Source organism: Mytilus trossulus, chromosome 3 (assembly GCF_036588685.1).
Source record: "Mytilus trossulus isolate FHL-02 chromosome 3, PNRI_Mtr1.1.1.hap1, whole genome shotgun sequence".
Lineage (NCBI taxonomy): Eukaryota > Metazoa > Mollusca > Bivalvia > Mytilida > Mytilidae > Mytilus > Mytilus trossulus.
Window position 1 is genome coordinate 60997377 of NC_086375.1, and position 26727 is coordinate 61024103.

General features: G+C 34.0%; 1 protein-coding gene across 2 annotated transcripts in view; it reads left to right on the forward strand.

Annotated features, from left to right (window-relative positions):
• LOC134712021 (von Willebrand factor A domain-containing protein 5A-like) overlaps nucleotides 1-26727 on the forward strand; it is a 78298-nt gene that overhangs the window by 14066 nt on the left and 37505 nt on the right. For both annotated transcript variants that reach the window (XM_063573112.1, XM_063573115.1), the window contains exons 4-5: nucleotides 24709-24928; nucleotides 26151-26299. In XM_063573112.1, the coding sequence (XP_063429182.1) occupies nucleotides 24709-24928; nucleotides 26151-26299 (369 nt within the window). The remainder of the gene's footprint in view (nucleotides 1-24708; nucleotides 24929-26150; nucleotides 26300-26727) is intronic.

Here is a 26727-nt window from a genome sequence, read left to right on the forward strand (position 1 = left end):
ATATCTTGAGAACCGTTATGATTTCAAAGTTTATACTTGACATCCATTTTAACCAACACCAGAGGGTGTGTCATGATGTATGTACAACTTCCTAGGTCAAAGTTCAAGGTCAAAAACTTTAGTTTCAGTTGACAACCCTGTGTCCTGTGGTGAAGATCGTGTCCGCTCTATATCTTGAGAACCGTTATGATTTTAAAGTTTATACTTGACATCCATTTTAACCAACACCAGAGGGTGTGTCATGATGTATGTACAACTTCCTAGGTCAAAGTTCAAGGTCAAAAACTTTATTTTCAGTTGACAACCCTGTGTCCTGTGGTGAAGATCGTGTCCGCTCTATATCTTGAGAACCATTATGATTTCAAAGTTTATACTTGACATCCATTTTAACCAACACCAGAGGGTGTGTCATGATGTATGTACAACTTCCTAGGTCAAAGGTCAAGGTCAAAAACTTTAGTTTTAGTTGACAACCCTGTGTCCTTTGGTGAAGACCGTGTCCGCTCTATATCTTGAGAACCCTTATGATTTCAAAGTTTATACTTGACATCCATTTTAACCAACACCAGAGGGTGTGTCATGATGTATGTACAACTTCCTAGGTCAAAGTTCAAGGTCAAAAACTTTGGTTTCAGTTGACAACCCTGTGTCCTTTGGTGAAGATCCGCTCCATATCTAGATAACCGTTATGATTTCAAAGTTTATACTTGACATCCATTTTAACCAACACCAGAGGGTGTGTCTTGATGTATGTACAACTTCCTAGGTCAAAGGTGAAGGTCAAAAACTTTGGTTTTAGTTGACAACCCTGTGTCCTTTGGTGAAGATCGTGTCCGCTCCATATTTAGATAACCGTTATGATTTCAAAGTTTATACTTGACATCCATTTTAACCAACACCAGAGGGTGTGTCATGATGTATGTACCACTTCCTAGGTCAAAGGTCTGTCTGTCTGTTGATCTGTCCATCGCTAACAAATTTGATCCACACTATATTTTGAGAGGACAGCTGTTATTATTTCATACTTTATACCTGACAAATATTTTCAACTTAACATATATATTAACCAACACCAGAGAATGTGTCATAATGTATGCATCTTAGGTCAAAGGTCAGTCCGTTGGTCTGTCCATCCGTTTGTTGCTCTTAACAAATTGTGTCCACTCTACCTCTCGAGAACCGTAAATATTTCATACTTTATACTTGGTGGGTCATAATATATTGAAGGCATAATTCTAAAAATATGTGACAAATATCAATTGGGCAGCACTTAAACATTTTGTTCAAATATCAATCCATACATCCAGAAGTCACCTTAGAGTTGTCAACAATGAGTTCACATCATGCAGTCATATCACTATTATACTATGAAAGTAAGTTGAGAATATTTATCAGTTTTAACTTAAAATCTTAGATTAAATTCACACGTGAGACTATGTAATAACTTCAAATAATGCTTCATATCAGATTATCCATACAACTTATTTACCCCACGTTATTGACAGCGGGGCCCACAGAGATGGCTCCCATCTCAATGATATCTAGTTTGGTCTGGTAATCAAATAATCACTATGAAAGTGCAAAGTATATATTGAATCAGATGATGTTAAAAGGGTTCAAAGAAGTCTTCTATTAAATTAAAGTATGTGTCATAATATTGACATGACAACAATTACAGGGCTCACACTACTTCAGAATTATAGGGAGAAGTGACTTCTCTTTTTGAAACTGATAGGGAGAAGTGGTGAGATTTGAAAGAGAAGTGCTCGTTTGTGCCGTGCACTGTAATGTTTGGATTTAACTATAGTATAAAGGGTCATATGTAAATAATGTTCTTTTTATAGTGTTCAATTCATATCTGAGTATACAATTAAAGTAACATTTCAAATTAAAAGTTGTTTAAGTTTTACTAAGGTTCTTGTGAGAAACATCCAACTAAATATTTAATATCTAGCTCTAAAAAAAAAAAAAATCTTTTTTTTTTTTAAATGTAAAGACATAAAGAAATTATAATATATCAATTACAATTTCATTCAAACCTATCTTATGTATCAAATTCAGTGTTTCTCATAAAAAATATAGGGAATTATATACACCAATCAATTAGATGTTACCAAAAGTCTCTTAATGCGTGTGGAAAACGTAATTTTTCCCTTCTGGGGTCAATCTTCTTTTGTCAGCTGTTCCATCGGTGCGTCCATAGTAATAATTGTAAAAGTATGGATTTCGGTCAAAGCTGGTCTGGTTCAGATCCCTATTTTAGAAATCGGTCAATGGCGGACGAATGCAAGAAAATTTACAAAAATGAACGATGTTTGACAAGTTATTTGGAAAGGAACCTGACATTTTTATTGCAATAAATGGATTAAACATTTACTGGAGGCAACTTTTATCACGTGGAAATGAAGTAACAAACTTATTTTGCTGCAGAGAAATTTAGGTTGATGTACGTTTTCGAGTAACAATCGTTCTTATGTTGTACTGTTATACCAATGTCCCAGGTTAGGGGGAGGGTTAGGATCCCGCTAACATGTTTAACCCCGCCACATAATTTATTTATGTGCCTGTCCCAAGTCAGGAGCCTGTAATTCAGTGGTTGTCCTTTGTTTATGTGTTACATATTTGTTTTTCGTTCATTTTTTTACATAAATAAGGCTGTTAGTTTTCTCACTTGAATTGTTTTACATTGTTTTATTGGGGCCTATTATAGCTGACTATATGCGGTATGGGCTTTGCTCATTGTTGAAGGCCGTACGGTGACCTATAATTGTTAATCTTTGTGTCATTTTGGTCTTTTGTGGATAGTTGTCTCATTGGCAATCATACCACATCTTCTTTTTAGCTCACCTGGCCCGAAGGGCTAAGTGAGCTTTTCTCATCACTTGGCGTCCGTCGTCCGTCGTCGTTAACTTTTACAAAAATCTTCTCCTCTAAAACTACTGGGCCAAATCAAACCACACTTGGCCACAATCATCATTGGGGTATCTAGTTTAAAAAATGTGTGGCGTGACCCGGTCATCCAACCAAGATGGCCGCCACGGCTAAAAATAGAACATAGGGGTAAAATGCAGTTTTTGGCTTATAACTCAAAAACCAAAGCATTCAGAGGAAATCTGACATGGGGTAAAAATGTTTATCAGGTCAAGATCTATCTGCCCTGAAATTTTCAGATGAATCGGTTAACCTGTTGTTGGGTTGCTGCCACTGAATTGGTAATTTTGAGGAAATTTTGCTGTTTTTGGTTATTATTTTGAATATTATTATAGATAGAGATAAACTGTAAACAGTGATAATGTTCAGCAAAGTTAGATTTACAAATAAGTCAACATGACCGAAATGGTCAGTTGACCCCTTTAGGAGTTATTGCCCTTTATAGTCAATTTTTAACCATTTTTCATAAATCTAAGTAATCTTTTACAAAAATCTTCTCCTCTGAAACTACTGGGCCAAATTAATCCAAACTTGGCCACAATCATCTTTGGGGTATCTAGTTTAAAAAATGTGTGGCATGACCCGGTCAACCAACCAAGATGGCCACCACGGCTAAAAATAGAACATAGGGGTAAAATGCAGTTTTTGGCTTATAACTCAAAAACCAAAGCATTTTGAGGAAATTTGACATGGGATAAAAATGTTTATCAGGTCAATATCTATCTGCCCTGAAATTTTTAGATGAATTGGACAATCGGTTGTTGGCTTGCTGCCCTCCAATTGGTAATTTTTAAAGAAATTTTGCCGTTTTTGGTTATTATCTTGAATACTATTATAGATAGAAATAAACTGTAAACAGCAATAATGTTCAGCAAAGTAAGATCTACAAATAAGTCAACATGACCTAAATGGTCAATTGACCCCTTAAGGAGTTATTGCCCTTTATAGTCAATTTTTAACAATTTTCATTAACTCGGTAAATTTATGTAAATTTTTACCAAATATTTTTCTCTGTTACTAATGGGCAAGGTTCATTATAGATATAATTGTAAGAAGCAAGAACGTTCAGTAAAGTAAGAACTTCAAACACATCACCATCACCAAAATACAATTTTGTCATGAATCCATTTGTGTCCTTTGTTTAATATGCACATAGACCAAGGTGAGCGACACAGGCTCTTTAGAGCCTCTAGTTTATATTGGAACTTGCAAAAATGCACGAAGTAATAAAAAGTTGTATTTTTATCAAATGACCTGCTACACACTGCAAAAACAATGCTTCAACCTCTTTTCTTAAGATAATGAACCTTTTATGTCTAAAATTCTTTAATTGTCAATAAAAAAATGATGTTTCATCTGACATCACCTTGGTAAAAATTGAAAATGTCCGATAACAAAAGCGACTGAAAGCGAGTATTGTAAAGAACAGTGGGACTTGTTTTTGCTTTTGGGGGTCGGGGAATAATAAAAAGAAAATTGAAGCTTGCAAAATATAAGCATGAGCTAATTCAGCTCAGAACTGAACAGATATTAGAATTCAAACGCACTATTAAGCTAAGAAGAAGTAAAGCAGCTACCAGCCAATAATACTATTGGTGTGGGTGGGAGGGTTATAAAAATTGCTTTGAATATTGCCATCCCAAAAATAAGGCCTGGACGCAGCCATGCTACATTTAACAATTAAACAACAACCCAAAGCTGGAATGGACCCAACTCGATCTCCGTAAAAGCAAATTTACCCACAAATTCTACTTTACTATGAACTTCATTAAAAACGAGTACTGGGTGCAACAATTTATTACAAGTATCAAATAGACACAATTACACATATAACATTAGAGCAATGAATATAAAGCATGTCTTAAAGAGCTAAAAGGCATAATATAAGCTAACTGCTGTAAGTAGAATATGAAAACTACTACCCCAGGATCCAAGGGAAAGATAGAGAGAAAAAAAAATAAAAAAATAAAAAAATGAAAATATATATAAAATAAAAATACATGTAAATAAGAATCAAGTACAAAATTTTCAACCAAAAAAATCTTGCTTTTTACAAGATCAATTGTAATATTAACACATTATAAAGGTAAGGCTGCCCCACATTTCTGCAAAGCTTCAGATTTGCTAGATAGGCCCTGTTCAATGTATCTCAAATAAGCATTGCTTTTCCACATACCAATATCTTGTATGCATTCCCCTGGCAAACCTGCCTGGAAGGCAAAGGTGGCTCCCCCCTTCGAAATGAATGTCCTGTTAACTTATCACCACAACCTACATTGGCAAGAATGTCATTTACAAATGATATAAAGTTAACATAAGATAATGATTTAATTACACTTTCACACAATAAAGGTTTCTGACCATTAGACCCTAATATTTGATGGAGGCTGAGTAGGCGGTATAATGCAGAGGCTGGACAGAGAGGATGACCTGTAATCGGTGGTATCACAACATTTAGCTGTTTCTCACGTAACTGAATAGTTTTTGTTTTATGAAAAGTTATAATAAATCCATCATCAATACTCCCAATCTGCTCAATCCGTAGTATAGGATTATGCTTATCCTTGAATAGAAAATTGCCGTGTCTGAGTAAACCAAAGAAAACAATTAGGCATGCCACGTATATGGACAGGTCATAAAGCCTACACAAGTTCAGTTCCTTCTTTATCATAAGTAGCATATTTGGAGTAACAGCTGTGGCTACTGTACAATCTCCAACAATGAGAAAAACTCATACCGTAAAGAGAATTTCATATTAACAAGTAAGTTTTGTTTGCTATTGTCTTGATAGCAAATATGGGAAGTGGTTAAAATGCTAATGAGACAGCTATTATGGACACCAGATGTCATTGTTACCTTGATTGAAAACTCCTCTTTGGCTCATCTGACCTGAAAGGTCATGTAAGCTTTTCTCATTACTTGGTGTCGTCGTCCATAAACTTAAACAAAGTCTTCTTCTCTGAAACTACTGGGCCAAATTTAATCAAACTTAGCCACAATCATCATTGGGGTATCTTATTTAAAAAATATGTGGTTTGACCCGACCAACCAACCAAGATGGCTAAAAATAAAACATACAGGTAAAATGTAGATTTTGGCTTATAACTCTGAAACCAAAGCATTTAGAGCTAATCTAACATGCAATTGTCTTTTAGGTGAAATCTGACAACCCGCTGTAGGATTGCTGCCCCCAAATTAGTAATTTAAAGGAAATTTGGCAGATTTTGGCTATTATCTTTAATATTATTAAAGATAGAGATAAACTGTAAACAGCAGTAATGTTCTGCAAAGTAAGAGCTACAAATAAGTCAACATGACAAAAATTGTCAGTTGACCCCTTAAGGAGTTATTGCCCTTTATAGTCAATTTTTAACAATTTTCATAAATTTTCGTATTTTTTGTTAATTTTTTTTTATATCGACCGCAAAATTTGAAAAAAATTTCGTCGTATATTGCTATCACGTTGGCGTCGTCTTCATCCTAATACTTTTAGTTTTCGCACTCTAACTTTAGTAAAAGTGAATAGAAATCTATGAAATTGTAACACAAGGTTTATGACCACAAAAGGAAGGTTGGTATTGATTTTGGGAGTTTCGGTCCCAACATTTTAGGAATTAGGGCCCAAAAAGGGCCCAAATAAGCATTTTCTTGGTTTTTTGCACTATAACATTAGTTTAAGTTAATAGAAATCTATGAAATTTTGACACAAGGTTTATGACCACAAAAGGAAGGTTGGTATTGATTTTGGGAGTTTAGGTCCCAACAGTTTAGGAAATAGGGGCCAAAAAGGGACCCACATAAGCAATGGGAGTTTTGGTCCTAACAGTTTAGGAATAAGGGGCCCAAAGGTTCCAAAATTAAACTTTGTTTGATTTCATCAAAATTGAATAATTGGGGTTCTTTGATATGCCGAATCTAACTGTGTATGTAGATTCTTAATTTTTGGTCCCGTTTTCAAATTGGTCTACATTAAGGTCCAAAGGGTCCAAAATTAAAGGGACAATTCGCGATTTTTCACTTTTCATCTTATTATGTTCATAATACCATAAAAAACATATTCACCAAGTTTTATTTTGATATGAAATCTAATAAAGAAGAAAATTAGGAATTTAATAATTCTATTTCTTGAAACTTCCTGACTTATGTGACGTAGTTTAAGTCTTTGATGCATGCGGGGAGTGAAAATATCTCATTTAAGTCTTGTTCGTTAACCATCTAATAACGCGATTTAAAGCGCATCGACGACTTTTGGTGTAGCTATTAACCAACGAAAAATAAGTGATAGCCATGCAACTTTTAAAATTAGATCGTGGAGATATTTTAAAACCAATTTTAATAATAAAATTAATTCATACAATAGAACATTTTTATGATATTTTTCTACAAATACTTTAAACAAACATATGAAATTGACATAATCAATAGTGTATTAAAAATACATGTTTGTATTCTAACCCTTTTCCTTCATTCCATCAAACATTGTCACTTGCTTGTACGGTGGAAATAAAATGTGTATTGTTTTGTGACACCTAAAGAATGTTGAATGCGTAGGTAATTAACTCAAGGTAATTAAAAGATTAGCATTATGTAATTCTAATCCTTTGATCCTCATTCAGTAAAATCTAGGCGTCACGGTTTACTGGTATTGCAGGTGTGAACAACCTTTCGTATGAACTGTAAACGGGAGTCAGTCAAAGTTTTAGACACAGAAATGTAAAAAAAATAATTAAAATTAATTAACGGGAATAATAAGGTCGCACAATAACTGGATAGCTGTTGTATATTTTTATATTTTGCATAAGCATGATAAGATCACTTTTAAATGAATTATGACTTTTGATTAATTCAGGAACGATAAAATACTTAATTATTCTAATTGAAGTATGAATTCATAAATAAAAATAGCCTTCCAATCACGAGTGTATGAACTCAAAATTGTACTATTTTAGATTAGGATCGGCAGCCTTAAATATTTCAAACAGATCATTAACAATTGCAATTATATAATTAGTCCACCCAAAGTTATCTTTAATTACCTATTTAGGAATTAATGTCCTCATCAAAATATTACAAATCTCACAACGCACGAATACTTCAGATATTTGAAAATAAATGCTTTAAAAAATTAACAGAAAATTTAAAAATCTTTTTGGAATGGAATCGAAATTTACGAACATATATGCTTTTCAAGTGTGAAAAACATCAACAAAATTTATACATAATCGGGAATGTCCTTAACAAAATAGTCTTCGTCTCACACCGTAACTATATCGGGTATAATATATAATACTTTAGCTATTTGACCAACGATGTATAAAAAAAAACAGAACGAATTTAATGTCATCTTCCCTATTGTCTAATGTAATTATAAGTCTGTTTCAACTGGCAAGATGCCACTAAAGCAGAGTCCCTGGGACAAACAAGCAGTTTGTTCTTTAAATTGCTGTCATTGAATATCAAGAAAGAAAATAAATCCTGACATTGATTTGAAACTTTGATACTCTATAGTTTTCCTGGAAAATATTCACATCCCTTGGGGATTATTAGTGTACGTCCAGTTGCGTACATATTACATGCATGTGGGAACAATTGTGATGATGACGAATTTCTTCCTTTATTCCAGAACAATCTAATTGATATATAAGTGTCCATAACTTCGATGAGCCAAGAAAGTTATATATCGACCTGTATTTAAATCTCTGCTTCTTCTTCTTCTTTTGGTATACAATAGACTTTCGACATTTGATGATATCATACTGTTGGCATACGTGGACTAGTCTATCAACAAAACTTTTACCCCAATTTACACAAAATGTATGTTTCTTTCTTATGTACAATGTATACATGTATATATTTGAATGTGCGCTATAGTTCCGTAACTTATTATCCAGGCGTATATACAAATGGTCGACAAGTGCGTACATTTTTTTAAATCAATATTTCTGGCATGGTCCAGTCTGTCCTTCACCATTGACAACGAGTATGAATTACATTTTACCAAATTTACCCTGGGAAAAAATATGTATATAGATTTTTATTTCATCAAATCTGTTGTTTATTTTTAGGTATTATTTATATTTTTATAAATAATTTTCTATACACCAGAAATGTTATTCATAAACAAGCGTATGAGTTTAGTAATGACTAGTATGCTATATCACTTTCGGACATGCAAGATAGAGATGCATATTATACACCTAATAGTTCAAAATGGAAAGTTTTAAGTTATTGGCCGTGTACACTGATCAATACCCTAAGAAGTGAAACGATGATGAATTTGCAAGCTCGACAGGAAATCGCTTGAATACCTGGTCCTGTCACCTCACACCCCCTACAATACCTTTGGGAGTAATACCTTTAGCTATGCAGGTGATCAGTTGAGCGAAGATCCTAATTTTTTTGAATAAAGTTTAATACATTAAAGAATTATGAACTCATTAGATTTCCGAAAACAATTCAAGTTTCACGGAACACTTATTTATGATTTGAAATTTTGTTACTTTTCAACTAATTCCATTATTATCAGTATTGTTATAAATAACAGATCATGACGTCGATCATGGTTATCAAAAAAAAAAATGATAAGAACATTTTCCGTATCATCTTAGTTAACTAGTCGGATAAAACAACCGTACGATTGACAAGATATTGACACGCAATTACGGCTACATCGGGTTACTGTAGTTTTGGTCCTTAGACATATCATCTGTGCAAATCAAAGAAGGTGACAAAATGGCCGACCCCTGAGAATTGATACTCTAAATTTAAAATCGATGGTGATCTATTATCTAGCAGAATAAAACTTTAATATCTATGAATTTGAGCATTTTTATACAGAATGAACATAATATCAATTTTTGATTTTTTTGGCAAGTTTCCCTTTAAACTTAGTTTGATTTTAACAAAAATTGAATCGGTTGGGTTCTTTGATATGCTGAACCTAAAAATGTACTTAGATTCTTGATTATTGGCCAATTTTTCAAGTTGGTCCAAATCAGGGTCCAAAATTAAACTTTGTTTGATTTCATCAAAAATTGAATGATTGGGGTTCTTTGATATGCCAAATCTAACTGTGTATGTAGATTCTTCATTTTTGGTCCTGTTTTCAAATTGGTCTACATTAAAGTCCAAAGGGTCCAAAATTAAACTTAGTTTGATTTTAACAAAAATTGAAATCTTGGGGTTATTTGATATGCTGAATCCAAACATGTACTTAAATTTTTGATTATGGGCCCAGTTTTCAAGTTGGTCCAAATCAGGATCTAAAATTATTATATTAAGTATTGTGCAAGTTTCAGTAAAGAAAGATCTACAAATTCATCCCTAATACCAAAACACAATTTTTTCATGAATTGATCTGTGTTCATTGTTTAATATGCACATAGACCAAGGTGAGCGACACAGGCTCTTGAGAGCCTCTAGTTTATTCATACCGGTAGATTACTTTATCATGTTAATACAAAAAAATAATTTTGCTTGGAGTTAGAATTTAAGAAATAGTATGGTCATCAAAGGAGTTGACATATTACTATGTACATTTACCATTATGTTACTTGATGTTCTTGCAATACACACAGTAAGGAGAGTAGTCAATCTTTGTTAACCATTTTTCATAGGATGGGAGTCACTGAATATGCGTATATAATCAATAATTAAAAATAGTCTATTTATATTAAAAAGGAAAAGTTCTTATATGTCTTAAAAATGCATTTCATGGCGAGGTACAGAAAATATACTGTAAACAGTAGACTATAGATATAGGTGAACTAGGTACAAGAGAACTCTAAATCTTAAATACTATATAGACCACCTCTGTTCTATGGAAGATAATGATATAACTGGACTAGAAAAACACACAACCTTTAATTAACTGCCTTTACAGCGCTTTCGCGCTTTGATTCAACTAAACTTTTTGTGACATTGCAGATCTGTAATTATCGCAAAGAACATGAGTATTAAAATCAGGCATTTTATCCACAATCGAAAAACCATTTTTTACTCCAGATAAGATAAAGTCATAATCCTTGTCATCGCAAGGGAGTAGGCTACACCATGCATCAACATGAAGACGATAAGTTTTGACGCAAGGCATATTTCAGAAAAATTTTATGCTGTTGAATTTGTTTGTGGTTTCCTGACTTCGTTTTTAGGCAGTTAAGCTGCCTTATGCGAGCACCCTGGATTTGTGTGCTACCCAATAAATGCTGAAATACGTGCCATTGTTATCATCTAGCTTGCTACTATATTATTTGTAACTTATAGAACAGTTTTTTTATATTTTTCATTCTGGATTACAAAAAATATGACCAGAAAAACCTTAAATGATCGTCGATTTTCCCAAAAGTTTTGAAGTTGCACATAGTAAGTAGAGCACATTAGGAATCCTTATGAAGTTTATTATCCCCTGAGCTTTTGGCTAAGACGGCAAAGAACAAATGTATGAAATATCTAATCGCCGAAAATCTCTAAAGACAAGTAGTTAAGATTTCCCAAATTGTAAAAGTCGTAGCCGTAGGAATATTGTTTGTCGTCAATACGTAGTTGAACAAGTTCAACTGATCACGCTGTTGGCGGCAATTTTGAATTTAAAAGAAGAAGAAATTTTCGTATCTTTTCAATTTGGACGCAGGGGTTCGAATTAGCGGTGGTCCGAGGTCTGCGACCTTCCACTTTTGCAGTCGGACTTTCTACTTGGTTACTAGCTACGCACGACATGCCCGACAGACCTTGAAAGAATATAAAAAAATAACTTTGCAAACATTTTTACCTAAGTTTCCTAATAAACGATCTCAAACATATTTTCATCATTACTATTCATGACAGCGATGTTCAATTTGTTCAACGGCTAGCTTTATACATAAAATCGCCTATAAATAATGTGTAAATCTGAGTATAATCGTATTTCACTATCTGTCAAAAACAACATTGAAACCAAAATGGCTGCCGCGAGATTACAATATCGGATCCGATTCCGGAAGCTGATAAGGGTAATCCCGGATTTGGCTACTAAAAAAATCCAGACAGGTACCAAAATACATTTATGCATATATGCATGGTAAAATTTATTTACCGTAAATAAATATAAACACTAGAATTGAAAACAAAAAGACATATGTAAAAGAAAGAAAAAGCAGAAAATATTTTGTACACCAATTTTAATGTGAAAATCCAATACATTGTGACAGCTGGGAACAGTTTATCTAACAATATATATGTTCCTGGTAACAGTATAATTTTCTCTATCAGTGATAAATGTTGGTAATGCATGTTAAATGCTTTTCAAGTTGAACATATTACTGCAGTTTCAAGGGGTATTTTTTTCTTCTCAATTTTGATAGGTCAGTTAAAATAGCTGGAAGTTTCTTATGTAAATAAAAAGATGTGGTATGATTGCCAATGTGACAACTATCCACAAGAGTAAAAAATTACCAAAACTTGGTAACGGTCAAGATCCCCACCCCTAAACCATATATATTCATGTATGGGACAATATAACAAATCATATGAAATATAGGTGGAGTTCGAGGGGCCACTCTACCCCTTTCTGTTTGAGAATTTATAATGGTCAAGATCCACAATCTTAAACAATATATATATATTTATGTATGGGACAATATTACAAATCAAATGAATTATAAGAGGGTCCCTATGGTCACTGTACAACCTCATGTATAAGACTATATAACAAATCAAATGAAATATAGGGGAAGTCCCTGTTGTCACCCTATCCCTCATGTTGAAGATCTTTGAAAAAGTTGGGATCCTCAACTCTAAATTAAATGAAATATAGGGGGAGTCCCTGCAGTCACCTGATTGGAAAGAGTCGAGATCCCCACCTTTAAACTGAACCATATATAATTATGTATGAGAACTAATCAAATGAATTATAGGGAGAGTCCTTAGGGTCACCCTACCCACTCCTGTTTGATAACTTAGAAACAGATGAGATCCCAACCCCTCAACCATATATATTCATGTATTGGACAATATAACAAATCAAATGAAATATAGGGGAAGTCACTGGGGTCCCCCCACCCCCTTCTGTTTGAAAACTTGATAACAGCTAAGATCCCCACCCATAAACCATATATATTCATATATGGGACAATATAAAAAATCGAAATGAAAAATAGGGGTAGTCCCTAGGGTCACCCCACACCCTCTTTGAGAACTTGTAAAAGATTGAGATACCAACGCCTAAACCATATTCATTCCTGTTTGTCATTTCAAAAAAGATTGAATGACATACAAGGTCAATCTCATGCGACACATATGCATATCACTTTGCTAGACCCTAACACCTGTCATTTTATTCCAAACTTAGACATCATGGACTTGGGGTGAAGGTGGAGTTATTTACATTTGCTATGGAAAGGTCAGTCAGACCTCACCATTGATCCCTGTAGTAGTAAACATTTGTTTGATTTGTGTCTCATAACTTTTGTACTGTACAACACAAACTCAGTTTTCTTTCCAGGGAAGCAAGTCCATTCATACTTTTACAAGCTCGTACTAAAGTCATCTTGAACTACTAACAGTCAACTAATACGAACAATTACGATCAACTAGAAGAACTGCAATCATTGCAAATTTGTACCACTGCTGACTCGTGAAAGACTCATGACCATTCATGGTCATGTGCGTTGCTATTGAAAACCTTGATAAAATATGAATTATTTGCCTTAATGATTAATTCATTAAATGAACATAAATGTACAATTATATATGAATGTTTAATGTTTGTTCTTTAAATCTTTAAAAAAAGTTGAACAACATTGCCACAGTTTTCATAATTATGTTTGCCTTGGTTTTTGGTTAACTGCCTACAGTGCTTACTTTACTTACTTAGGCCCTTTGCTCCTCCGGGGAGCATAGGCCATTGACGAACTCCCTCCATCTAACTCGATTTTGGGCAAGCTTTTCTAGTGTGTTCCAGTTGTGTCCTTGCTGTTTTATTTCCGATTCTGTGTCCCTACGCCAGGTGTTTCTTGGTCGTCCTCGGTTTCTTTTTCCTTGAGGGTTCCACTTAAGTGCCTGTCTTGTAATGCTGCTTGCTGGTTTTCGCAGTGTGTGGCCTATCCATATCCATTTTCTTTTCTTCATTTGGATGTCAATGGGTTCTTGTCCAGCTCTTTTCCATAGGTCTTCATTTCTTACTTTATGGAACCATCTGATGTTCATGATTCTTCTTAGGCAGTAGTTGATGAACCTTTGGAGTCTAGACAACATTGTTTTGGTTGTTCTCCATGTCTCTGATCCATACAAGAGCACTGATTTAACGTTGGAATTGAAAATTTCCATTTTTGTGCTTTTTGAGATGTTTTTGGCACTCCATACTTTCCCTAGAATGTTAAAGATGACTCTGGCTTTGTTGATTCTTGCTTTTACATCAGCGTCTGTACCTCCTTCTATATTGACAATGCTTCCTAGATAAGTAAACTCCTCTAGTTCTTCTATGTTGGTGTTGTTCATCTTTATTGGTTGTTTACTTTTGGTGTTGATCTTCATAACTTTTGTTTTTTCTTCGTTTGGTTTGAGTCCAAGCTTTAAAGATATTGAAGAGAGAAGGGATGTTTTTTCTTGCATTTGTTGTTGTGTACTGGATATCAGGGCTATATCATCTGCAAAATCCAAGTCTTCTAGTTGTTGCCATATTGTCCATGGGATTCCATTTCTTTTCCCTTCAGTTGTTTCTTTCATGATGTAGTCTATTGCCAAGAGAAAAAGAAAAGGTGATAGCAGGCAGCCTTGTTTTACTCCAGTTTTAACATCAAAACTCTCACTGAGCTTGCCTTCATGTATAACTCTGTATTTCATGTTGTTATAGGAGTTTCTGATGATGTTTATGAAAGGTTGTGGTATTCCATAGTGTGCCATGATGTTCCAAAGGGTTTCTCTGTCCAAGCTATCGAAAGCTATCGAATGCCTTTTCGAAGTCAACGAAGTTTATCAGTAACGAGGTGTTCCACTCTAAGGACTGTTCAATTATTATGCGTAGTGTGGCTATCTGATCTATGCATGATCGGTCTTTCCTAAATCCGGCTTGCTGTTCACAGAGTTTTTCGTCTATAGCCTTTAGAAGTCGTACAAGGAGAATTCTATTCAGTACCTTTGCTGCCACTGATAATAATGCAATTCCTCTGTAATTTTTGCATTCTTTAAGGTTGCCTTTCTTTGGTAGTTTTATCAGTTGGCCCTCATTCCATTCCTGAGGCATTTCTTCTTGCTGCCATATATCACGGAAAAGTTTATGTAAGAGGTTAGCTGTTAGGTCTGGGTTGGCTTTTAGGGCTTCTGGTGGAATGTTGTCTGGACCTGCTGCCTTTCCTGACTTCAACTTTTTTACAGCTTGTTTAATTTCTACTTTTGTAGGAAGGTTAAGATTTATGTGAAGCTCTTCATCTGCTTTGTTGATAACTGGTGTATTAGCTGGGGGTTGTCTATTCAGAAGTTCTTTAAAGTATTCGGCCCATCTAGCAATCTGTTCTTCAATAGTGGTAAGAACCTTCCCATTTTTGTCTTTAACTTGTTGACCGGTTTGTCTAAATTTGACAGCAAGTTTTTTGGTGGTATCATACAGATCTTTCATGTTTCTCATGTTTGCAGCTTCCTCAGCTTGTGAGGCAAGATTTTCAATGTATGCTCTTTTATCTTTTCTTACACACTGTCTTACTTCCTTGTGGGTTTTGTTGTAGTCAGTTTGAGCATCAGCTTTTGATTTTCTAGTTTTGCTTCTATTCAATTTTTCTTTTTTCTATTTTCTCTCATTAACTTTCCTAAGAGTGGCTGGTGTAATCCATTCTTTTTGGGTGTGTGTTTTTCTACCAAGAGTTTCTTCACATGTGCTGTTTATTACCTCTTTTATCTGACTCCACTGGTCTTCGATGTTATCAAGTTCTTCTAGCAGCTGGAATTTGTTTGAAAGTGTTATGTTGAACTGTTCTTTCTCTGTTTTTTCAAGAAGTTGACATTGTATTTCACCCTTGATGAGTTTTTCATGGTGTATACTTTCTTAAGTTTCATTCTTATTTTTCCAATCAGGAGGTGGTGGTCTGATGCAGCATCTGCTCCCCTCTTTACACAAACATCTTGGAGCAATCTCCTAAATTTGTTGTTTATGCAGAAATGGCCAATTTGGTTTTCTGTGACATGGTCTGGTGATACCCATGTTGCCTTGTGGATGCGTTTGTGTGGAAATATACTTCCTCCAATGACAAATTTGTTATTGGCACATAATTCTGCAAATCTTTCTCCATTTTCATTCATTTGACCAAGTCCATGATTTCCCATTGATTGCTCATACCCCATATTGCTGTTTCCTATTTTGGCATTGAAATCGCCCATCAGTACTGTTAGATCTTTTCCTTTTTGTTGGTTTAGAATTCCATTTAAGGTGTTATAGAAATTGTCCTTGTCAATTTCATCGGCATTATTTGTTGGTGCATAGCACTGTATAAAGTTTGCTCTTATTCGCTTATGCTTTGTTCGAAATGTTGCTGTTATTATTCTTGAACTTATAGGTTCCCAAGATAAAAGTTTGGAATGTACTGATAGCATGACTAGTATTCAAACTACTCTTAGTGAAATCAAAAAGGCCCTTCAGGTAACAGTTACTAAAGATGATTTAAGTAGTGCAATTAACTGTTTGGTTCAACAAAAAGACTTAAAAGATATTGTTACCAACATTGTTAAACAGTTATTATTAACTTTTGAAAAGAATTTCTCAGAAAAAATTGAAGCAAAAGTAAGGGAGACAACTGGAAAGTTACAAGATCAAATGGATTCTCTGATGATAGACAATGAAAACCTGAGAGAACGTGTGAGGGCAAAAGATAAATCTATAGAGAAATTAGAAGAACAAGTAAGTGATAACAACAATAGAGCTATTGATGCAATTAAGCTTGGAAATTATAATGAACAGTATAGTAGAAAGCATAACATCAGAATGCTCAACTACCCAGAAAGGCCTCATGAGGTATTGAGAGATGAGTTTGTTAATATGGTAAACAAAGAGTTAAAGGTAGACATTAAACCTGATGATGTACAGGCAATACACAGAATTCCTGGGAAAGAGGGACACATAAAACCTATCATTGTTAAAGTACGCAATACTGAACTGAAAATTAAAATTATGAGACAGAAGAGAGGGCTAAAAAATGACATCAAGTTCCATGATGATATTACACAGCGTAACCTAGGACTGATGACAAGATTAAAAAACGGTGAACATTTTGAAAACGTCTGGTTTTATAATTGCAATATGTCTATGCCAAGCAGCAGGATGGGAGTAGAATTAGATTTGACTTATTTGACAATATTGAACAAAAACTGAAAAACAAAAACAAAAAAGGTCATTGAAATTCATTTCCTTATTTGATACATTGCTTAATGTTTCATCACTGTAAAAAATGAAAGATAGTACATGTAATAAGATTAAAACAATCTGGGCTGTGCATATTATCAATTTATTTACTTATAATGCATCTCTCTGAATTTGATTTAAATAATTTGAATTCATATTTGATTCAAAGTACTTTTTTTTATATATATAATTCTATTTATTTTTGTTTGAGTGAACCCTTCTTAATTTGAAGATAACTGTATATTTATTGAAGGGAGATAACTCAAAAAAATTAATTACAAATCAAAGGGAGATAACGAAAATCTTTTATTATTTTTACTTATCATGAATCTCTCAACTAAATATATATACTAATTAATACATTGTCTTTAGAAAACAACTATCTTTATATTGTAAATAATTAAATGCCATACTGTAAATGAAATTTTGTTGTACAAAAATGACTTTACAGGTATCTATGCCAAAGTGTCATCTTATTGTTGAATGTGTGTATGATTGTATAAACTATGATTGTGTATTGGTTTTTAAGTTAGAATTTATCTGCTCAAGTTTGAAATATTGTTTTGTTTTATATGATAATGGATAATATTGTAACAGTGTTGTCTATGAATGTAAGGGGTCTTTTTTCTAATTCAAAAAAGAGAACAGATGTTTTTGATTGGGCGAAGGGCAAAAATGCTTCAGTAATTTGCTTTCAAGAAACCCATAGTAATAAAGATATTGAAAAAAAATGGGAAGAGGAATGGGGAAATACATGTTTTTTCAGTCATCATAGTAACAAAAGTGCAGGTGTCAGTATTATGTTCAAATTAGGTCTTGATTTTGAAGTGCATAATTCTATTATTGATATAGATGGTCGTTATATTATCTTAGATTTATCCTTGTCAAGTCAACGCATTACTTTTGTTTGTTTGTATGGATTTAATACTGATGAACCTTCATTTTTTAATGACATTTATAAGAAAATGGCATCATTTTCAAATACTAGCTTTTTATTATGTGGGGACTGGAATGTTGTACAAGATACAAACATAGACACTTACAATATTATTCATAATAGAAACCCAAACTCACGAAAAAAGATTGAAGAAATAGTAGAAAGTCTTGAGTTATTAGATCCTTGGCGGACCTGTTATCCAAACGATAGAAAATATACATGGCGTCAATGCTCACCCATAAAACAAAGTCGGCTTGATTTTTTTCTAGTCACAGAGGATCTGTTTTCACTCATGAAAAATACTAACATTATTCCTGGGTATAAGACAGATCATTCTGCTATAACTTTCACCTTTTCTGCCAGTTTAGCAAAGCGGGGAAAGGGATATTGGAAATTTAACTCCCAACTGTTGCGAGATTTAGACTATATCAAAAAAGTTAAAACATGTATAAATGAGAGTATTTTAGAATATTATGAATCAGGCAACATAGATAATCTGTTAAATGTTAAACTCTCATGCAATGATCAAGTATTTTTTGAGTTGATAAAAATGAAAATTAGATCTTTGTCTATTGGTTACAGTATTCAAAAAGCTAGAGAGGAAAAAGCTGCAACACTTTTACTGGAAAATGACATTCAAAGTTTGGAAAATCATATGAACATATCTCCTGATGGTCAAATTCATGCAGCTTTAAACCAGAAAAAGTTAGAATTAGAAAATATAAGAGAAAGAAAAATTGAAGGTGTTTTTTTAAGATCCCACGCTAACTGGCAAGAGAATGGGGAAAAGTGTTCAGAGTTTTTTTGTAAATTGGAAAAGAAAAATTTTATTAAAAAAACGATAACTGAGCTCATAGATGAAAATGGAAAACATATATCAGATCAATCTAGAGTTTTACAAGAAGAAATGAATTTTTATAAAACATTATACTCAAGTAAAAATCTGGAATGTGATGATGATTCCTTTTTCAAGCACAATGTTAAACTCACAGAAGAAGAGAAGGATTTGTGTGAGGGTAATATTTCTTTTAAAGAATGTGCAGAATCTCTAAAATCTATGTCAAATGGAAAGAGTCCAGGCTCAGATGGGTATACTGTAGAATTTTACAAAGTCTTTTGGCGAGATATTGGACCTTTTCTTTTTAGATCATTATATTTTGGCTATGAGAATGGGGAATTTTCTAAATTTCAGTATCAAAGTGTCATTACGTGTATTCCAAAAGAAGATAAAGATAGACGTTATCTAGCTAATTGGCGCCCAATTAGCCTTATGAATACTGACACCAAGATTGCTTCTGCCGTTATTGCTAATAGAATAAAACCTGTTTTACCATCTATTATCAGTGACTGTCAGAAAGGCTTTATTAAAGATAGATTTATGGGTGAGAATACACGTCTATTGTATGATTTGATGCACTATTTGGAAAAGTATAACAAAACTGGTCTTTTACTACTAGTAGATTTTGAAAAGGCTTTTGACTCTATTGAATGGTCTTTTTTGAAAAAAGCATTGAAGAGTTTCAATTTTGGGCCATATATATGCAGATGGTTTGAAGTATTTTATTTGAAAGCATCAAGTTGTGTTATAAATAATGGCCATCTTTCAAGCTTCTTTAATTTGGAGAGAAGCTGTAGACAAGGTGACCCCCTCTCCCCTTATCTTTTTATTATAGGTGTTGAGTTACTTTCTATGAAAATAAGGTCAAACCCCAAAATAAAGGGAACTTTTGTTCATGAAAATGAATCCCTTTTGAGTCAATATGCTGATGACACTTTCCTTGTTTTGGATGGAACTGAAACATCTTTGAGGGAGACTTTAAATTGTTTCGACTCATTCCAAAAAGTATCTGGGTTAAAAATTAATTCTTCTAAAACTAAAGCTGTGTGGGTTGGGAAGAAAAAGTATTCAGATCTGATTCTCTGTCCTGATTTAAAACTTCAGTGGTGCTATTCAAATTTTAAACTTTTGGGAATTGAATTCTCTTTAGATCTTGATAGTATGCCAGAAATTAATTTCTCCAAAAAGATAAAGGAAGTGTCAGGCATTCTTAAGAGTTGGCAACATAGAAAATTAACCCTAATGGGAAAGATTACTGTTATCAAGACTTTGGCACTTCCAAAATTAATTCACCTGTTGACTGCACTACCCAACTTGCCAGAATCAAAATTAAATGAGTTGAATACTTTATTCTTTCAATTCATATGGAATGGAAAACCTGATCGAATTAGACGAAGTACTTTAATCGGAGATATTCCACAAGGAGGTTTAAATATGATTAATATACATCCTTTTAATATATACCTTAAGATTGGCTGGATAAAGAGGTTTTCATCCAATTTATATGGTAGTTGGCAATCATTATTATTAAAAAACCTTGAACAGTATGGTGGAGAAAGGGTATTGCATTTTCAAAAGGAGAAACTCAGAGAAATCTCTGATAGTCTTAGCAATCCTTTTTGGAAGGATGTATTTTTTAGCTTTCATGTAGCAAAGCCTGCTACCAATATTTCTGTTCAAGATATTTTGTCATTAGATATTTTAAATTTTGCACCTCTAGTAGATTTTCCGTATTTTATTCAGTGGCATAGAAGGGGAGTGCAGTCTTTGTTTGACCTAATTAACTTAGAGACTAAGGACTTTTGTAATTTTGATCAGATAGGACCAAGACTTCAAACAAATAATTTTTTAAAGTATTATGGTCTCATTGCTAACATTCCAAAGTATATGAGAGAATATATTAAAGAAAAGATTGCTCATGTAAATTTTGAAACTTTTAACTGTATTGATATTTTTTTGGAAAGATTATTGTGTAACAAAAAGGCAAAGTTTGTATACAAAGATCTTGTTGACAGAAATGTGCAACTGCCAACAGAAAAGTTCTTACAATGGGAGGAATCACTAGGTATTGAAATTGCAGATTGGTCAGAATATTATGTTATTTTAAGAAAATCATGTAAAGACACTTATTTAAGAACTTTTCAATATAAATTTTTACATAGAATAATTGCAACTAACACTTTCTTATATAAAGTTAAACTTAAAGATTCAAAGCTTTGTACTTTTTGTAAGGTTTCTGATGAAACCATGGAGCATTTGTTCTATGAATGTCCAATAACACATTTTATATGGCAAACTTTTTCACAAAAACTGAAAAGATATTTTGTGAACTTTACATTATCTAAGAAGCACATTTTTCTTGGTCTTCAAAATGAGAGTTTACTGTTGAATTTGATTATTATTATTGCAAAGAACTATATATACAAATGTAAATTGTATGAAAAGAAACCAAGTATTATAGGGTTATTAGCAAAAATAAGAAAATATCAGGAAAATGAACATTATATAGCAAAGAAAAATGGTACCACACCTTATTTTCAAAAATTCTGGGCCCCATTAGATTACATTTTTACTGATTAGTCACCGTTACTTTTGATTCAAATCATATAAAATAAAAAATGAAACTTACAGTTCATAAAGAGCAGATCTTTACAAAGATAACATTTTTCTTTGCAATACACAAGTTGATTTATGTTATGTTAATGCAAGTGCGAGAGTGTGTGTATGTGTGTGTGATTGTTTCTTTTCCACTTTTTATTATAATGTTAATATTTAAATAATATATATTCACATTAGAAGAAAATAATGTAGTCAATTTTTTGTTGTATACATATATATCAAACCCCTTAACACCATAGTCAGGTGGTGATGTAAAGGGATTGTAAAAGCCTGACTACTGAAAAACAAATAAAAAAAAAAAAAAAAAAGATATAAGTGCCCTATTGGCTTCCTTTGACATCATCATGGCAACTCCTTCTGTATGTGGACTACCATCCTCTTGGTGTCCAGAATATAAAATAGTTTCACCAGTAGCAAGCATTGTCTTACCAGTTGAAATCCATCGAGTCTCGCTCAACCCTAGTATTTCTATGTTGTACTTTTTCATTTCATTGGCTATGATTGCTGCTTTGCCACTTTGGTACATGGTTCTTACATTCAAGGACCCAAGTATGGAGGTTGACTTAGGTGTCAGAAGGTTAATCGGCTTTGCAGCTTCGTTTCCGCTTTCCCTGCAATGTGTCATGTCTCTTGTTGTTGAAGAGACCCTCTCTTCCGAGTCGGTAAATGTATTTCTGTTTGTCAATGTTTCTGTAACTTTGATTTTTTTAAAGGCGAGATAGTTGGTCTTGCGCTCAACCCCCAACCTGGAGGGCCAGGAATTTTGTTCTCAAGGTATCCTTCCTCTAGATAAGCTGTCTGCCATGACTTACGAGCCTTATCTAACCGGTTTGATTTTGGAGTTGTTCCTTCTCCTAGATTGGTTGCCTTTCTTGGCTTACGACTCTCATCTATCCGGCTATTTTCCCATAGCTGGGGCAAGGTTGATGAGTGTAAGGGCGTGTCCACACACCGGTGGGCCTACACACTGCATCTCTGGGGCCCTTGCTGCTCCAAGATCCTCTACAATTATGCATAGGATACTAGACCCTAGTTTACCGTGTGCTGTCGCGAGGAGGCATTGTAGAAGTCTTGAATAGTGTAGAGGCTATGTACTGGCTAAAAGACTTACTCACTCGGCTTTCTTTTCACCTGCAAAAGCAGGCTAGCCAGCGGCGGTTTTAGAGCCTTTGGCTCCAAATCACACTAGACGCATACACAATCCTGTGGCACAGCCACCAACACACAATGCTTACAGCGCTTTGATTTGAATTGTGCTCCACTGCTTTGTGATCTCGAGAGTAGCAAATGGCACAGTTATGCGCCATGCGGCACCTTTGAAACTCGCAAGTTCCTGAATTGAATTTACGACAGATTTCCCTGCCATCTGGCATTAATGGACCTCTTTTCCTTGAGTTTTGCTTTGAACCTGGATTCTCCTTCAAATTTTCAGACGGACCTGATTTATTCATTGCACTTAAAGTACGCATTGTTAAGTTGTTAAGCTGTTATTCTTGAGAACTAAATGGAAATCTTGCAAATCCTTCTGTGGATCCCCCCACTTAAAGCCTTCCTTGACCTGAATGTCCCTGTATTCCTTATCGTACAACAAAACACTATGCCAAATATGATTGGCTGCTAGTCTAAAAATGCTTTGAGTATAACTTAGGTAACCTTTAGTCTCTAGGGGGGACAATTCATCAGTACGAATGAGTTCTGTGAGTATACCAAGGCTTGCAAAACCCCATTGTTCTAATGTGACGTGACTCAGAGACGTTTTCTTACAATCAATTTGAATACGAGATCCACCCCCTATCTCGACTATATGGCCCTCTTCTTCAATGGAATCAAGAGACGTAAGAATCAAATAATCAGTGATTGGCTTAGCTTTTTTAATTTGTATACCTGAGATTGGGGTTTGTTCTGCCTCCTTCGATGGGAGTGCCTGTAGTTCTACGACCAGAGCTTTGGTGAGGTTTGACTGTTCTTTCTCTAGTTTAGCTTTATGTAGCTCTAGGTTCAAATGTTCACATTGGGCTTCTAACTGTTCAATTTTGGACTGAATACTTGTAGTACTTTTCGGGTGTCTAGACGGCTTGACCGAGAGGGGTGTTTCTCGACGTACATGTACTCGCTGGTCAGTTATAGGAGGGGGAGATGGATTGTGTAACATTGGGCTGACATGAGCTTCCTCAGCAGTAGCTAATAGAGGGGAACTGAAAGTCAACGTTTGCTTGTTCATTGTGAGGTCACTACCTCCTGTCAGGGATCGAAGAACATCCTTATATCTATTGCCTGCATTTTATCTAGGTGTTTGCTGCATAGTATGTGAGTTTATCACAGTAAATTGTCCATATTTTCATAACAATTGCTTCGAATATTGCCATCCAAAAAATAAGGCCTGGACGCAGCCATGCTACATTTAACAATTAAACAACAACCCAAAGCTGGAATGGACCCAACTCGATCTCCGTAAAAGCTAATTTACCCAAAAATTCTACATTGATATATATAGGTATCTACTCATTGCTATTTTACCTCTGCAAACTTGTACACAATATTCTTACCACAAACCACAGATCAAGTTTGAATTTGGATTATGTCACTTTTACCATTCTGTAGTTATGCCCCTTTATAAATGGAAGAATTATTTGTTTCTGTTCTCTAACTTTAGTTTGCCTTTACCACTGTTTGTAAAAACTTATGCACAGTGTGTATTAACACAAAACACAGATCCAGTTTGAATTTGGGTGGCCTCATTTTTACTATTCTGGAGTTATGTCCCTTTATAATGATATGAGTAAGTGGGCCATACATTCAGATCCAATGAGAATTGTTTATGTAATGAATTTTGATATTTTATACTATTATGCTGCTGAAAATATTCCAAAAAATAGTTCATTGTATATAGCATTTAAATGTAACAAAAACTTCTGCAGTAAAATTATAATACAGTCATTGTATAATTAAAATTGTTTTCAGCTTTTCAAATAATAAAATTACTCACAATTTAGGAATTAAAAACAATATTTGTTTTTCTAGGCCAAGATAACCTTTGAAGAAGCTACATCTACTGGTCAAGCTGCTTTCTTTCTATCAGAGAGTGAATATGCTGGAGATATTTTTGTGTGTAAGCTTGGTAACTTGGATGCTGGGGAAACTGCTGTATTGACCATGGCATATGTTGTAGAGTTAACTGTTCAACCAGATGGGGATCTGAATTTTGTGTTGCCATATGTTTTGAATACTAGATATCCATCAGGTTAGTCTATACAAGCTCAAATAACAAAACAATATTATTTATTGTAATACCTTGTAGGCATAAGGGAACAAAAGGAAAATTCACAAGTTTCCAATTTAGGTGTAACAATATTCTTAACATTAACAAAAATGATTAGTTTAAAGAATAGAAATGGTACGAAATTTATAAACTTCTTTTCTAACCAAAGTAAATCCTATAACATCTTTAAGGCATAAGGGAACAAAAGGAAAATTCACAGGTGTGCAGGTTCAGTATAATAATATTGTTGTATTCTTGTAAAGTATTGTTCGCTCATCATTAACAAAAATGAGCAGTTTTAAGACACACTAGAACACACCCGTGATATCGCGGTTCCGTGACTAAATTGAAATATATAACTATGCGTATGCCTTATTTTAGTATTTGGTATTGTCATCTCATAGAATCATGCCAATTATAAGATGCACATTTTTCTCTTCTTTCAAATCTTTGTTTGAACCCGTCGACCTGGAACCTATCAATTATTGGTAATATTATTAATTTGCAAAACAAAAGGGCCTGGAATGGAGTATTTTTTACTCAACAGTATACAGCAAAATTCTAAATACACCGTTTGGTGGTGCGCCTGTCAGATGCGGAACGTACAGATAAGGTAATAGGTAACAGTTGAATATACTATTGGTATCGGTGTCGGACTCGACCCGGAACTTCTTAATTATTGGCAATATTAATTACGTGGAAAACAAATGAGCCTGGAGTGGTGTAATTTTTAATCAACACCATTGTAGAATATTAGTTATATATAAAGTTGAATTCTTTGATTCATCGTTTTTACGTGATGACGGCTGACAAATTGGACCTCGTAATTTTAGTATAAGACACATATAAATGGTACTGAGTATTTGTCTGAAAAGAATGGTATCAACTTGTGTTAATACTTAATGACCCAGTATTTTATTGTTATAAATGATGTTTAGCTCACCTGGCTAAGTTACAGCAACAATAAAAAGACTGAAATTTAGACAAACTTTGTTCCCATCATTTGATATACATGTAGATTGTCACTAGACTATACAGTCTTGACTTTACTTTAAACATAAATCATGTTTCTTAGGCTACACATCCATAAAGATTGCAAAATAGCATGTGCCACCTGTTTGCCTATGTATTATTTAAGTTTGAATTTACTTGAACAAATTTTAAATAATACATTTAACAGATAGCTTTTATAATTTTCCTTTAGCTGGAGATGCAAGAGATACAAGGAACTCAATACAACCTGTTAAGTTAGGATTCACTGCATCAGTAAAGGGTCATCACAAAATCAAATCTCTAAGCTCTTATAGAGATGATTTACAGTTGCAGATATCTGATGATAAACATTCAGCAGAGGTAGGCATACACAGATATCTGATGATAAACACTCAGCAGAGGTAGGCATACACAGATATCTGATGATAAACATTCAGTAGAGGTAGGCATACACAGATATCTGATGATAAACATTCAGCAGAGGTAGACATACACAGATATCTGATGATAAACACTCAGCAGAGGTAGGCAAATACAGATATCTGATGATAAACATTCAGCAGAGGTTGACATATACAGATATCTGATGATAAACATTCAGCAGAGATAGGCAAATACAGATATCTGATGATAAACATTCAGCAGAGGTAGGCAAATACAGATATCTGATGATAAACATTCAGCAGAGGTTGACATATACAGATATCTGATGATAAACATTCAGCAGAGGTAGGCATATACAGATATCTGATGATAAACGTTCAGCAGAGGTTGACATATACAGATAT